The sequence below is a fragment of the Oreochromis aureus genome, linkage group 17 (genome assembly GCF_013358895.1).
Source record: "Oreochromis aureus strain Israel breed Guangdong linkage group 17, ZZ_aureus, whole genome shotgun sequence".
Lineage (NCBI taxonomy): Eukaryota > Metazoa > Chordata > Actinopteri > Cichliformes > Cichlidae > Oreochromis > Oreochromis aureus.
Window position 1 is genome coordinate 7,864,256 of NC_052958.1, and position 15,596 is coordinate 7,879,851.

General features: G+C 41.0%; 2 protein-coding genes across 8 annotated transcripts in view; one reads left to right on the plus strand and one right to left on the minus strand.

Moving 5' to 3' along the window:
* Positions 1-1,113: 1,113 nt before the first annotated feature.
* ppp1r3aa (protein phosphatase 1, regulatory subunit 3Aa) lies at positions 1,114-13,063 on the minus strand. Of its 2 annotated transcripts, none has more exons than XM_039601072.1 (4): positions 12,953-13,063; positions 6,486-6,544; positions 6,294-6,391; positions 1,114-5,625 (listed from the first exon to the last, which is right to left on the minus strand). In XM_039601072.1, the coding sequence occupies exons 1-4, from the start codon at positions 12,961-12,963 to the stop codon at positions 2,479-2,481; spliced, it is 3,315 nt and encodes a 1,104-aa protein (XP_039457006.1). In that variant the 5' UTR covers positions 12,964-13,063; the 3' UTR covers positions 1,114-2,478. The 2 variants fall into 2 exon arrangements, with proteins under 2 accessions (XP_039457006.1, XP_031606486.1); XM_031750626.2 differs by lacking the exon at positions 12,953-13,063 and adding an exon at positions 7,292-8,166.
* The window catches only part of foxp2 (forkhead box P2), a 102,551-nt gene continuing 98,612 nt past the window's right edge, over positions 11,658-15,596 (plus strand). For 3 of the 6 annotated variants that reach the window (XM_039601076.1, XM_039601079.1, XM_039601081.1), the window contains exons 1-2: positions 11,658-12,042; positions 15,290-15,432. The gene's annotated coding sequence lies outside the window, so the exon portion shown is untranslated. Of the gene's footprint in view, positions 12,043-13,202; positions 13,339-15,277; positions 15,433-15,596 lie in introns of all 6 variants that reach the window. The other 3 variants (XM_039601073.1, XM_039601074.1, XM_039601077.1) reach the window with 3 other exon arrangements.

Below are 15,596 nucleotides of genomic sequence, written 5' to 3' on the forward strand. Positions count from 1 at the left end.
TTTTTATATGTAGTCTCAAGTAAATAATAATGCACTTCGTTCATGAAGTGGATTCTTCACATTTATAACCCTTGCCCATTATACCCACATCTGCAAAGGTCCTGGATTTCTTGCGCATTTGCTTCTCGTCTCTGTTTTCGTGTGTGTCTTGTTTTAATTTTACTTCCTTTTGTTGTTTGCCTCCCGTGCTTCCTTCCTACGTGTGCTGATTCACCAATCAGCCATGTTTGTAGATATAGTCATCTTTATACTCTTTGTGTTCCAGTGTTTCTTATTCCTTCTTGGTTCACTTTTGGGCTTTGTGTTGTGTTTGTATCAGCCAATGAAGGCTCTTTTTATTCCTTCATTCAGTCTGCCTCCATTTCCTGCCTTTGGGTCCTCTCTCCATCACCACCTACCTTGACAGTCTGTTCATTTGTGTATTAGCAGATGGAGTTATTGTATTCATTGCATTTTGTCCAAACAGCATAATTAAAAAATCCATGTCAGCATGTACAAAGGTTTAGAGTGAACTAATCTGATCATTAAAATGTGATTCTTCTGAAGAAACAAAGGTATAAAACAACAGGACTTATTTGAATGTTAGATATTTAATATCTTTAATGACTTTCAGATACTGTCATTATTCCAAATGAATATCTTTAAACCTACAATCTCTAAAAGACGCAGTAATCTTTATAGCAACCTGTAAATCAAATAACAAAAAAACTGCTAACTTTAGAGTACTTTAGGTTATAAAAACAAACGTTTCTTTGCACTTAGCTTTTGCATGTTGGTTATACTGTCCAGTATCTGTGTAGCCTGCTGTCAGTTCACCTCTGACTATATCATTGTTACTGTGTTTTATAGTAAATTAATGACAGGATCATCTCTTCCACAACATTACCAGCAACAAGCTTGTGAATTCTCCTCTAGGTAACAGCTTAGCTAAAAGCTAGTTTCTGTGGAGCTAGCTTTTACGTCAACTAAGGTTGACAGCTAAGGTTTGCTTAGCTACTTGCTACTTTAAAATATGGAGCTGAGCTCATTAGCTTCTTTCCTCAATTACCTTAAGATGGACACTGACACAAGCAAGACAGAAACACTGCAGATGCTTCAGATATTTTCCTTTTTTCATCTTGTGTCACAACCAATGCAAATGAAAAATGTGCTCATATTTTAAAAATAACAGACTGCTTAGGCATCAGTCTCACAGGCCTAGAGGCAGGTCAGAAACCCCCTGGGAACATGTGGTTACTAGGAAAAAAAATATATTCCCCAGTTGGTTGGAAAGATGATCGTGGAAGTTGATCACTGTTGCTAAGTTAAATAAGGGAAACAAAAACCTCTTTGTCCATAGCAGTAACTTTTTTAAAAACTGATTTCACCTGACCACAGCAACCAACTTCCAGCACCCACTTGCCCATCTTTCACAGAGTACACACGTTTCCATAGTGACCGGAGTTTTCCAGAGGGTCACTGACTGGTCCCTAGGGCTGTGCAACTAACAAATTACTTGAATTGCAAAACATAGTACAATAAAAATGTAATCTGAGTCCTCTCAAGACTTACTTTAGTTCATTCTGTCAGTGAATAATTACAGTAAGTATAATGACCTTGTACAATCAAAGTCTAGGATATACTGAACAAACCACAAAGCTGTAGTGTCATAAAACATGCATCATGCAAAGTTCATCAATTGTGAAATATGAAAATGTCCAGGGCAAAATAAATCTTGCTGTGTCAATGTAAAAAACAATGGGGGTTTCTTTGTTGTATTTTTTTTTAGTCACATGAATTTCTTTTATTGAAGAAAATCAAGGAAATTTGTTCCATTTGTTACATAATAAAGTGGTATTGGGCCCATAAAACACAGCAAACATACACACGTCATACACGTAAACATTTCTGTGGACTAAAACATTCAACAAAAGGTGAAAATTCATATGATTTTAAAAATGTTCAGTTCAGTTTGAGGTTTATTGTAAATTTTATTGATGAGTGAACCAAAACACCCACCGATTCCTTTATTCTGTCTTTTTCACCCACAGAATGACGGCCTAATGGGAACTCAAATTAGATCGACTGCTTGGAGTTGCAGACAGATTTATAGGGTTACAAAACATGCAACAACAAAAACATATTTCTGCGCCAAATTCTGTTTGTTTAGTGAGTCTTATTGTAACTTCATCCATATTTTTTACCACTAGACTGTATTTAAATTAACCAAAAAAAATGCAGGCAAGTCCAAAAACAGGTACGTAGTAGATTTTGTTCAGTTTTAATGGTTCGTCAACCCCAAAAAGTTTGGGAATCGGTCTATTAAGTAACTTAAGAGATGGGAAAATCAGCCAAATGTACAAACACGCACACACACTCACACACACTCTAACAGCACTGTGCATGGTAGTGAACGTTACAGTTTACAGTAGTGTGCTGATGTTTAAAAATGCCACAGGTAGCACTCTTCACCATACTTGCTTTTTCTTAAATCTTAGGCTATTCCACCATCTCCTTGTCTGTCATCACGTGCTGTCTCCTCCACTTATAAAACCACCATGACAATGAAAATATGTAGAGAGCAAAGACCGCTGGGAAATCATAGAGGAAAACAATGACAAAGAATCCACTAATTAAGAGGGCATAGATTAGAAGTCTAGTGACGTGACTGAGGATATATAATATACTGCACCATACAAGACCATCGGTCTCTTTTAATTTCTCTGAGGAAGAAGATGGATGTTTGTGAAATGGGTGGGCTGATTTATTAAAAATCTCTCCGTGGGCAACTACACAGCCTTCTATTTGTCTGCCTGTCTCACAATGAGCAGCCGATCTTTCTTTTATGTGAGTGTGGCTTTTCTGATCCATCGGAGCTTCTCCCAGAGCTGGAGTTGTTTCAGGCAATGATTGCCGACTACGCGCATCTAAGGTGGTGGTGAGATTGTGACTGAGATTAGAACTCAAAATCAAATCTGTATGTGATTCAGAGACAAAGTGAGTTTGTTCTGCTGTGTCAAGTAACTTACTTCCTTCTAGCACAGAGCGTTCATGGCCTTTAGTGGGTACGGCTTGCTCTAGGCCTTGACAGAAACTTGAGTTTGGATCTGTTGGTAATTCCGTCAAGGAAAATACACCTGAATCAAAAGTGTCATTGAAGTCTTTTTCAAAAAGAAGATGGCAGCCTTGTGTAGTATCTCTCAGCATGCACCCCATTCCATCAACAATATCAGTGTGTCTATTTGATGTCTGCACTTCTCTCCCATAGACCTCTTCCCAAATCCCCCTGACCAAATCTTCTACAAATCTTTCTATGAAGATCTCCTCCAATCCCACCTCTATCACCTCAAGTGATGCAGTATTTTCTCCCATAATAGGTTCTTTTGTTCCATCTGACAGCTTTTTATATTCAACACGCAGAGAGCTCTCAACTTCTGCTGACAACTCTTCTTCTTCTTTCAATTCTGCCGGTGCATTCTTCCTCTCCCCCTGAGGGCCCTCCACATTACCCATCAACTCCCTCCCTGCTTCCATTTTCAGCTCCCGAATACTCATCATCTCATCTCTGTCTTCCTGAGTCGTATCTCCTTCTAGTCTTTGTAACGTCTCAGATTGGTGTTCCGCTGAAGTGTCTTTCTTCGCAGCATTCTCCTTTACTTCGATTTCCTCTTGGCTCGTTTCGCCACATATGTTCTCATTTTGACCCTCCGTGTCTTCCTGTGAGTCAGTCGATCCCACTTCAACCACTTCCAGTCCCTTTGGGTTGCATTTATTTGCTGGAGGTCTGAATGTATTGCGGCCACTTTGGAAAGCCTGGTTGACATCATTTGATTTCTCAGTAGGTCTCGTCTTTTCTGATTGATTTTCTATTATTCCGTTGCAACTAAAGCTTTTTCCCACCTCTGTCTTGTTGAAGTTTAATCCGTGCTCACCTTCTTTCAATTTCAGTCCGTTTTGTTCCATTTGTGATTCCTGCTTCATCTCGACTTTTGGCTCCTTGCCTCTTTGGACTGACTGTGACTGTTTGTCGTACACATCCAAAATTATTGATGCACTCACATCTAAAGCTGTATCATTATGTTGCCATGCTTGATCATCTAACGCCTGGAACCTTTCCTCTGCTGTACTTATTAGTCCCTTTGTTTCATTACCTGTTGTTGAAAAGGACGTTTCCTGCTCTGTCTTTTCGAGTGCTGTCACGCCTTTGGTGTTCAATGGAACGCCTTCATTCAATTCGGCTGCCACGATTTTGTTTTCCTGCTTTGAATCAAATCTACCAGCGTGTAAATGTTGAGGTCCTGTTTCACTCTCCTGCTGATTTCCGCCATTTCTGTTTGGCCCAAATTGCTCACACTGCATTTCATCTGCATACCTTGGGGAGGTTTCACTCTCTTCTGTTCTGTGTGGCCTAAATATCTCCTCCTCTGTAGATGCTTTATTTTCCGTATAGTTCATCATGATGTCTTCCTCCTCCACTCCTTTTCTGGATGTGGAAGAAACATACCTCGCCCCATCCTTTGTCCCTTGTCTGATTGTCTCCCTAAATGCCAGTGTGTCATCTACGGCATTGTGTGCAGTACCTGTAACCTCTCCTTCCCCGGTGGAAGAAAGACCCTCATCCAGCCTTGCTTCCTGTGAGATACTATCAACAGCACTGGCATTCTGAAACCCTGGCATTGCTGTCATGTCTGTTGTCTGCGACTCCCCTGAGCTTGTTATTAAGTCAGCCATGTGTGATGTGATGGGCTCCTCTTCTACTTCTTTCGCTCCTCCTATTATTCCTTCCCTTTCTCGCTCCCGGACCACATGCTTGTGACACTCGGTTGAACTGTCAATAGAGTCCTCGGACCGCGGTGCCCCCTCGAGGCAAAATTTCTGTGGAGTGTCTGTTACAGAGCTTGTCTCTGACCTTTGGGATGCGTCTTGTGTTGCTGCGTTGTCATCTCTTGGGCTGGTGACACATGCCTCTGCTGGCTGGTGGTCTTCGGTGTTCAAGGCAACATTAGCCAACAGTTCTCCCCATGTGTCTGACAGAGGCTGACGTGCATCTAAGCAGTGTGCCTGTGCGGCGGCAGGAATACCTGCACCCAGTTGAAATTCTCGAAATGCTGAATATTGGGGTTGGGGCCCTTTGTCGTTTGAAGGAGACACTGATGCTGCTGTCTGCAGCCATTCTGACTCTGGAACGTTGGAATGGTCGGGCCCATTAAGAAAGGCCTGCCATGCATCGCACACAGAGGCTTTTTTATTGTCGGTATCATCTGTACCGGGAAGAAAGGTCTCCCACATGTCATCAGCAGAAGGTGCGTTTTCTTCTTTTGACAAGATCGTTTTAGCTTTTCCGCTCCAGATGTCATCCGCGTCAGCCGTCTCCCACTGCTGGGGTTTGTCATTGCTCCAGTCCAGTGTAAGGAGAGGAATCTGATGGTAGGTGAGGACTTGTGGGCACTCGTTCGGTTGCGCCTTTTGGTATTTATAGAGCAAGCTGGCAGAGTCACCCCAGGGAGCCGGCATAGACTGAGAGTCTTTCTGGCCACTGGCTGAGTCACATGCAAGATCCTTGGATTCTTGATGCGTTCTTTGGGAGAGGTAGTCCTGCACACGTACCAAACGTGCTGCTTTGCGTCTGCTTTTTACGCTCTCCACCTGTCAAAAAAGGCCAAAAGTCAAAGCAGTTAGTTTTGTTAAGTCACCGTGCTGGCGAAACCCTGATATTTGCTTGGTGATTAAAAACGTGCCTTTCCTTTGAGTATTTTTTTATATAGCCAACATGCAATGCATTTCAATAATCTAGCAACTTCAGACCTATTCTTGTTTGACTCATTAATTTTCCCACATGTTTACAAGCATGCTCCATGTATTATTAATGGACTGCATGTGAAGGATTTCAGATGTGTTCCCAAGTATCAGGTTAGCTAACTTCATGTACCCTTCTGGGACTCACTGTGCAGTATAACATGCACCGCTTCCTCAGCTATCATTTGTACCTTGGAGACAAACAAGAACTGCGTTTTTATGATGACCCAACATACATTTTATGGCTGGGGGAGTTTACTTTTTGGTGATGCTGGTGTTTTATAATTTCCTAAAACACTGAAGACACGCCAAACATTACCCCTTCCGGCTGTATCTCTGTAAATCCCTATGACCCACACTCCCACTCCTTTTTCTTTGTTTTTCATCCTCTCTTAAAAGCATAGTGGGAACTGCTGAACCTCAAACTGCAGCCTCTGGCCTAGCGCATTACTTCATTATCAATAAATGTTTTTCATTATCATTTGGGGTTGGGTAAAATAATATAAAAAGAGCCTCACCAAAGTTCTGTGCTCATCACTGTGAAGTAATAACTGGACATCTTTGCTGTCCAGTGTCTGCCTGTGGGCCTTTTCTGCTCTCTGTGTTGCTTCTAGTTCTGCAGAAGACCAAAAAAGGCAAGGGTGAAAGTTTTGTTGCACATTAAAACATATATGCACACATGTATGCATATATAAACACTAAGTACACACCTGTAGCCACTGTTGCTGCGTTAGCATTATCCCGGGTCTTCTCCACTGTGCTTCCATTCCTGTTGTTCAAAATAAGATATGGCTAGCGTGACATAAGATGTTTTCCAGACAGCACCAGATAATTAATTTAACAATCCAGTATGTATAGTATTCATCAGATCTTTTTATAGTAAAAGGGGTATTGTTCCTCTTTATCCTCCAGATGTTGTGTTTCATAATTTCGCGAAGCTTAAAGTCCCCATAAACACCTCGAGCACTGGGGTTCAAGTCAAATGGTATAATAGAAAACAGGTTTCAATCTTTTATTAAAGACACGCCTTAAACAACAACTGGCCGTGTTGTATAATTATGATACACAGTATACATAATACCTATTATGCACGTCCAGACAGTGTGTATCTGCGCCAGAGGCCTTTGAAATATGTTTGTCTGCTGCGTTATCTGGCCCTTGTGCTGCAGCAGCTCAAAGCCAGAGCATGCACATAAAGGGGAGCTATAATTCTTGAGGCATAAAAAAAGAATTTTGCAGATGGGGTCAAAGAGGATAAAATGAGCATATCTTGCTACAGTGGAGACGTCATGGAAACCGGCGCATACATCTGGCCATAAATGGGCAATGTGTGTTCTACAGGCCGCTGGATGGTTACATAACACCTCACTGTAAACACACAATGGCCCAGTTAGTGGAGCATATTGGTTTCAATGACTTCTCTTAATGAGAAGAGCAGCACAGTGTAAGTGCACTGTGCCAACTTTCAAACTTCCTTGTTTAAAAAAATGTTTAAAAAAACTCCCGACTTTCACACCTGTTAGCTTTGAGACAGCTCCTCTTGCTCTTGTAGCTCTCCTCTTGCATTTGAGGCCCATGCTCCTTTATCTGTCCCTTTTGGTGGCAAAACATCACGTAATTAAGTCCTTTGTTGTTAGCCCAGAATGTGCCCGCTGATGATTCATAACAGAGACAGAACTCCAATCTAGTCCCTTCTCTCTCTAACGGAGGCACCAAAGTATACTTGAAGGCAAACCTGTCTGTTTTTCTATCACTGGACCCGGGCACGTACTCTGCCGGGAGGTCAAAGCAGCTGTTCCAGCGGTCGAGAGTGATCCGGGCAAAAACAGACTTACTGTAGCAGAGGTTGACCACCCTGACGATGCCTCGAAGGGTGGTGGTCCCCGGGAGGAGTTCAATGCTTTCCAGTTCGACCATCTGTGCCTGCAGCCTCTGTTCCAGCTCCTCCGGGGATGACGGGACTGTAAACAGACAGCACATATAGAGCTCCTCTAATGAATGAAGTGCCTCCTGCTCAGCAGCCCGACTGACTTCTAGTTCTGCCGCTTCAGCACTGTCAAACTCCTTGACAGAGACCAGGTTGAGGCCAAATGCATCTGCGAAAGACACCTTCCTGCGAATAACTGGTGGGGGTTCTGGTTCCGAGTCGTCATCTGTCTCCTCATCTGTGGTGGAGCCCGTGGGAGAAGAGGCCTTCATTCCCCCCTCATTCTGTTTTCCACTTTTCCCTTGTTCCTCCTCCATCATCAGCCCGTCCTGTTGCGAGGGTTGAACGCACAGAGTCTCCATAATATGCGATGGTCTTGAGCTGTCTGCCTGTCCTGCCGTCTGTCCGCTAGGAGGGTGGCACAGAGCAGAGTGACCCTCGCCCGGCTACAGTGATAGTGTAGAGGGGAGAGCAGGGAGAGGACGTGACTTGACAGATGGAGTTCGGTTACAGCGAAGCTCGTGAGCCTGAGCCAGGCCTATTAATAGGACACATATAACTAGACCAAGGCTGGCTTGTTATCCTCGCAGTTACGCTCTCATAATATGTTTGTTAGTAACATCATAACTACATGAAAGCAAAGCATTTACAGAGCTCTACAATGGAAAACTAGTGCAAAAAAAGGACATACTTGAAGCTACTTTGAAGTTTTTTATTTTATTTTACATTTACTTGCTTTGCAGCAACAAAGTCTTAAAAGTTTCACATAGCAAAATTTCTACCTGCTTATCAACAATCCACACCTGATACAGTATCTCTGCATTCTTGGCTACACTGTAAAAGCAGTTGTCTAGTTTTACTTAATGGTGATCAGTTCTCTGGGTATAAATCTAAAGCTCAACAGACTCAAGTTTGATGAAAAGTCATCCTTTGAAACAGCACAAATGGAGAGTGATCGATCAACCTAAGGACTGATGGTTAGCATAAGGCGCACATATGAGAACAGCTCTGAGATGCTTTAGTTTTTGTTTAGGAACCTCACCAGTGTTAAAAGCCATAAAATGTAAAATGCATTTTCCAGACTAGTGCTGCTGCTTCAAAGTATTTACTGACACTGATCAACTGAAGTACCATAGGATGCTACAGTAAGTTGTCTGAAACTGAAATTGAATTGCCACACCTAAATTCCTTGTGTTACCAAGTGTGTCCCCTGCTGAAGTGTCCCCTAGAAAGAAAAGTATCATCCTACCCACTGCGGGGGAGCTGCTGCTGACTACTCACCTCCACGTGGACAAGGAAATGAAAGCATGTCCACACTGTCATCAATAATGTATCAAATTAGTATTAGTTCTGTTGCTGTTCTTGGAAGGCCAGGGACCTTCTTGTATCATCGACATTAAAGGCAGACTTCATTTTCTAGGTTCACAGCATTTTGGACAACAAAACAGAACATTATTATGAGATTGGACTCTTTCTTTAGCTTTGTGACTGCGCGTACTGGCATGATTTTGCACAAAGTGATCTCAGATATGAAGTTTAATTCAACTAATCCTTGATATGCTGGATAAGTATACCCCAAAATATAAAAGTGTGTGAGTGGGGGGGGGGTTTCCCCCAAAGGACCCTTTGTTCTTCATACTGAAGCCAAAAATACTCTCCTTGAACTTTTCAACTGCAGTTTTAGTAATTAAGTTGCATCATTTGCAGCGTATAAAAAGGCAGACGCGTGAAAAAGTGTCAATTTGCCTCAGCTAAGTGCAATCATATAAAATACATAACAATAAATGCATACAGTCAGTAGCAGCAATGTTAAAAAATGTCTAAATGCAAGACGAATTGTGTGACTAAGTTTTATCAGTAGATGGCACTATGTGATCATAGAAAAATTCATGTCAGCACAAGTTAAAATTCATTTGCATTTCCACTTTAGTCTCCCTTAGTGTGATAATGAGTTCCAGGCGTACAGTTAGCCTTGTCCACAAACAAGATCATTACAGAAGGAAAAGGTAATATTAATATTTCTTCTGTGTACCTAAGACTTCCTGTGCCAGTTACCTTGATCAGAAAGTTGTTTTCTGTTTTAAAGAATGACCAGTAGGTGGCAGCATACCACCGTCACAATTCCATGAGGCTGCTTTTCCCTTCATGTCCTCATCATTTTCCAGATGCTGCTTCCTCTAATTCACATTTGACGGAATATTTAGTTGCAATAAAGATTTTTAACACAAACAAAATCACAAAACGGTAGAAAAGACTGTGTGCGTATACCACACAATTACAGGAACAATTCCAGTTTATATTACATCAGACAGATAAGTGTCTAATATTGTATTTTTTTCAGGAGATTTCAGAATATAATAGGGGTATTCCGTGCATACACGCCAATAGGAAACAGCTTTCTGGATGATGCTGATAACAATAATAATAACTAAAAGATAATGTATTTTTTTTAAAATATTTACGTATTTAGTCAGCAATAACAATAATAATGGTAATAACAATACATCTTTTTTTGTATTTTGAATTCACATGGCCACACTACACAGCAGCTTGTACACATCCATGTATACAACCGTGTTTTTCTCAATTATTTGTAACATAAATAACACCAGATATATAATCTTTAAATGCACTCATCGCCCTTCTTACGCAAAACACTTAGCTCCTACTCCTTTTCCTTTCCCACTTGATATTATTCTGAATATTCATTTCTTAGCTATGAACATCGTAGCGTTTGAAGAAAAAAAGGGGGGAGGGGGGGATAGAAAGAAAGAAAGAAAGAAAGAAAGGAGAGGAAAGACGAGATAGAAGAAAGCAAATCATTTTAACTACTGCTCAGCGTTGTGCTCACTGTTTGACTGGCTTCGGATCTACTATTAGATGAATAAACACACTAAATTATGTTGTAAAGGTATGACAGAATAAGTAATAAAAAAAATCCTCCAGTCAAGAATCTGTACATGTTGTCATATCTTTTTCTTTTTTTTGTAATAAAGTATTTATTCAACAGTGGTTTTCTTTATACAGAGTTTAACCTTAAACGTGTTTACACTAAAGCACAATTTTAATAACACTGATAATGATGATGATGATGATGATGATGATGGCGTTTAGGATATTATGTTTTTCACGCACTGGTTTCCAATCATCCTCTCAGTGTAAACACTTGTAGACGACCGCGAATATTTCTGTCTGCAAACCTACAATTTAATGACGTGCACGTAAAAACGCTAGCTTTAAAAATGCCACTGCTGACGAGAGAGGTGCAGTTTAAACTCTGGCTCGAAAGCTGCTGAAGATTTTAAGGTATATTTGTTTCCATCGATGCTTTCTTTGCATTATTATTTGTTAAAAAAAAAAATTCGTGTCATGCAGGTTTATGAAAGTCGGTTAATTACGCAAAATTTGAGAGGAGAAAACACACAAAATGACCATTTCCTTAAAAAGATTCAAAAGGGAAACAGTCACGTTTGATGTATGCCGGAGGAAGCTGCTACATAAAAGCAGATGCTCTTGATGAAATATTGCAGGAACATTAAAGGCATATATTGATTCTTTTCTTCATTTTAATAGCGGTTGGTTTCGCACTACTTCTTTGCCAGTTTTAGCATATAAAGTCAAGTTTATCAAAAACAAGAAATGTTGCTTTTTGGTTGGCGGGATCGTCCCATTAGTGGAAGGTTACCGGTTCAATCCCCAACAATAATGTCTAACTATGGTGAACGCTTCCTCACACGGGCAGCAGCTCTCCCCGCTAAAATACTTAATAGTTAAACGTTAGCGAAGAGTGAAAAAAGGGGGGGAGCAAACTTTTAAAAATACTTTTTTTGTTTACAGAGCAGGTGGCCCTGACGTCACACGGGGTCGCAGTACGCCCAAAAATAACAAACACACCTCCGCGAACAAGCAAGTGCCTCCCCTGGGGGGGTTCTAGTCCCAAATATACTACTTGCTTGCCGGGTTGCTGCCTGATGTGTGTTTGAATCGTAACGAAAGAAAGAAAGAAAGAAAAAAACAAGCCGCTTCTTCTTCCTCGCATTGCGCGTCATTCAAACAGGACTCAGTATATTGCTTTTCTCTCTGTTGCATTAGTAATAACAGCGGCGTTGACGGGAGACCGCAGGAGAGAGTGTGTGTGTGTGTGCGTCTCCGACAGCGGTGCCCAGCGGAGGAATATTTGAGCTTTTTTTTATTTACTCTGCAGCTTGTTGTTCATTTTCTCTGCGTTATGGTGAACTTGGACAGTCACGTGCGAAGACGGCTGCAAGTGTAGAGGACGACGGCTTCTCACCTGGCGTGTCCCCTTTGACTTTAGGGAAATATACCTGCCGTTTCTCGTGGTAAGTTTTCCTGCGCAGGAGCGTATTAGTCTCCGAAAACCTTTGACTATTTTTTCTAAACCTCTCTGTCCACTCCATTTGAATTAGGAAGTGAACCGCTGGTTGTCAAGTTTTTGCTTTTTGTTGGGTTATTATTTACACGTTGCGCTCGGAGTTAGCGAGCTGCTTTGACAGATTTCCCCAAGCTCGGTATTCGCTTTAAAAAAACTGTTAGGACCTTTTGAGAGCACTGTCCAGTCTGTGCCTGCTCTGAAAGCTGAACGCTGAATTTTTTTAAAAAAAAGTGCGAGGATATAAAACAAGTTGTTAATTTTCTAACACATTTATTACACGTCTAACAGAATTAGGCTATTTAAAGATTTTTATTCACCGTTATGTGATAAATTAAATATTTGAAAATTAATTTAAAAAGTTTGCTCCGAAACCAGCTCAATTCTTTTTTCTTTTTTTCTTTTTTTTTATATATACAGTCTTCACTAGAAAAAAAAACATAACAAAACACAAAAATACATAAAGACAAGTATCTACATGAATGTAATTGGAAGCTATTTTACTCTCCAGCTGATTTTATTTTTATGCAACTGCCTACTACGTTGTAGTAATTAGTAAAAAAAACAAAAAAAACAAAGAAGGAAACGGTGATTTGATTTGCATCTTGTTACAGCTTCTGTGTGTAAGATATGAAGTCAGTTTAATTCTTTTTCAGTGCAATCCTTTAGTGTTCTAGCCATATAATGTTATCACATATGACTGGTAGTTTTAAAACCATGTTCCACTAGTGCTCAGATATATTTTTCCTTAAATACCACTGTCACAGCTTCTTAAGCTCAAAAAGTGCATTTAGACTTAATGATCCTTTACCTGCATGACTGCTGCCTGCGTTATCAATATCTACGATTAATCAGCTTACCGTAGTTGCATGCTCCATTTTTATATCCCATCTTTTTTCGTTGTCCAGAAACAGACAGGGGTGTTGGTAGTATATTGCTTTTCATCATGATAAACCTCCAATTCAGACTAATTTCTCTAAACATTACAAGCTCCTAAAAAAATCTTCTGCTGGCCTCCTCTATTTCACACTCCCTGTCCCTTCTGTCTTGCAATCAAGTGTGGCCCAAAAATCAATAGATGTAACTTTTTTTCCCTCTCTTTTGGTAAAGAAAGGCTAACAAGGCACTGGGAGCTGCAGAACTCTTCAGGCCTGTCCTCTGATCAGCTTTCACCCCTGGATTAGCTGGATCGACCTTGCTTGTTCAAGCCGCAGGGTGCACAGGTGTTCCCTCCTCAGTTATGCAGGTGTGGGCCAGTTCCCCCCCTCACTCAGCAGCTCTCACTCTTCAAAGGCCAGGCGGCAATAAATGCCCCTTGTGAAATATGTCAGCGACAGCGCACAATCAGCCCCTTTGTTGAAATGCCCCTGTAATCATTTCTCAAAGTGTGTTTAAAATAGACTCTTGTTTACTTGTTGTTTAGGTGTACTTGCATTTGATAAGTGAGGCCACTGGATTTTGTAAAACAGGATGCATTCTTCTCCCTCCCTTACCCACTTAAGGCAGTGGGAGAGATGCAGAGAGACCTGCCATTAGTCTCCCTTCAAGACTGACCGTTGTTGGGAGCAGCGCACTTATTACCCCGGCTCTCCCCACTCTGTGTCCATTTTTTGATTGCGGCATTCATCATTGGGTGGTCGTGCTCTACATTATGGTAATAGGAAAATGAATGTCCTCCACAGGATTAATGTGTATACCCTGTCATATGTTTCAATCATTTATCAAAATTAAGATTCGGCTTTCAGCTCAATGAACGCTGGTTGATGCATGATTTTGTCTCAGATATGAGAATTGTTGCTTCTAGCTGAACTCAAGTAGAAAAAGCCTTTGTGTTTATTATTTTTTTTATTCTAATACTGTGGAAACTTTGCACTGTGCAAAATAAAAAAAAGGGGATGGGGGGTTTGATTAGAAGAAAGTGGCTTTTATACACAGATCGCATCAGTGTTGTTTTTGGCTCTTTAGATAATGAAACACTCATTTTTGGATTAGTGTTTGAATCGCACCATCACCCATCCCCCAGTACCACTGTAATGAAGCAGACTGTTCCCTCAACCCTTGAGGTGTTGGTGCTTTTCTTTTCTTTTTTCTTTTTTTTTCGGGGGGGCATGCATGGTTAAGAAATTTGAGGGAGTGGCGCACCAGCAGCATCACTTCTCTAACCTCGTCAGTGAGCCCATCCAGTGTGTTTTCACTGAGCCCCTGTTACTTAAACTTAAAGGTAATTAAATGGCATGTGTTCAGGTTATATCCCTTCATAGAAATGTTTCTATGACAACCTCCGTACCTCCGTGCAAGTTAAAGCAACCAGAAGTGATCACGTCCGTCCCCCCCTCCCCGCTGCACTTTGGTTCCCTCCCCCTCCAAGTTAAGAATGGAATTTGTGTTGACAGTTTTGGCCTTTAATGGCACTTTTGTGCCGCGCAAAAGTATTTGTTTACCAGGATCATATGCTGCAAGCTGTCAGCTTTGGAGAGATTGACTTCTTAAGATAAAAGAGTGCATTACATGCTTAGGAGGCCACTCTTTTGCACTGTAATTATCCACATCTCAGTAATGATGTTTTGTGTGTCCCAGTTACTAAGAGTCTTGAGACAGCTTAGACTTTTTTAGTTACGCTCTGGGTCACTTCTTAAGCCCAGCTAGACACTGTTGTCGACAAGGAACGCTGTGACTCTTTGGCTGGAGAAAGCTGTGTAGGGTGGGGTCAGGGGATGTGGATTATAAAGAGATTGCAGGCTCCTCACATAATGGTGAGTTAATAGGGAAAAGTTGGTAACATACTTACTGACCATTTGATTTTTATGCCTGCTTTCCCAAGTTAAAAAGACTATGTGGCTATGCTGTAAATTGACTTTAATCAAAACAGTCACGTATCAAAATGTCCTGTAAAGATTGTTTTTGCAAATATTACTACATCTTACGTCATCATGTATCCCTCCAAGGGTTGTAAAACTTACAAACAGATGACCACACTCCACAAGCTGAGATGTGTAGTTTTTTGCTGGCGTGTATCACAGTGTGTCTGACTCTAAATGCAAAGGAGCATTCATGCAAAGTTATAAAACATTAGCTTTGTGTACACAATCTTTCTTACAGTTATGAAAAATAAGTCATGCTTTTCATAAAGTTTAAATTTCTCCTCTTGGCTGTTCTACTCTTGACCGTGACCTCATATATTGTAGTCTTCCTTTCAGCTGACACCAAGCAGCAACCTTCAGGGGTGAAAGATGGAAGCCAGCACGGATTGCCAGAAACTGCAGTTCCTGTAATAGCCACTTGAGGCTGTCTCCAAAATCTCCACAGACTCCAGCATTAAATCGCTGAACTCTACAGCCTGGTACAAAAGCATTTTATTCATTCTCTTTAGCTCATTTCCAGCTTTTTGGGAAGATTAGGGTTTTTTTTAGAATTTATCCATTTAAATGTTATTTAATCTGCTTTGAGCGACAGGTAATTGGAACGGTATTTCACTTTTCTTGTCCTACCACTCAAAGTTGGGTG

What these genes read in the sequence shown, in the direction of transcription:
- ppp1r3aa (XM_031750626.2), bottom strand. Translation starts at nt 8,064, where the DNA reads ATGGAGACTCTGTGCGTTCAACCCTCGCAACAGGACGGGCTGATGATG. An exon ending in AGCTGTCTCAAAGCTAACAG is followed by an intron (nt 6,545 to 7,291) that starts GTGTGAAAGTCG and finishes TTTGAACAACAG; the next exon opens with GAATGGAAGCACAGTGGAGA. An exon ending in CGCAGCAACAGTGGCTACAG is followed by an intron (nt 6,392 to 6,485) that starts GTGTGTACTTAG and finishes GGTCTTCTGCAG; the next exon opens with AACTAGAAGCAACACAGAGA.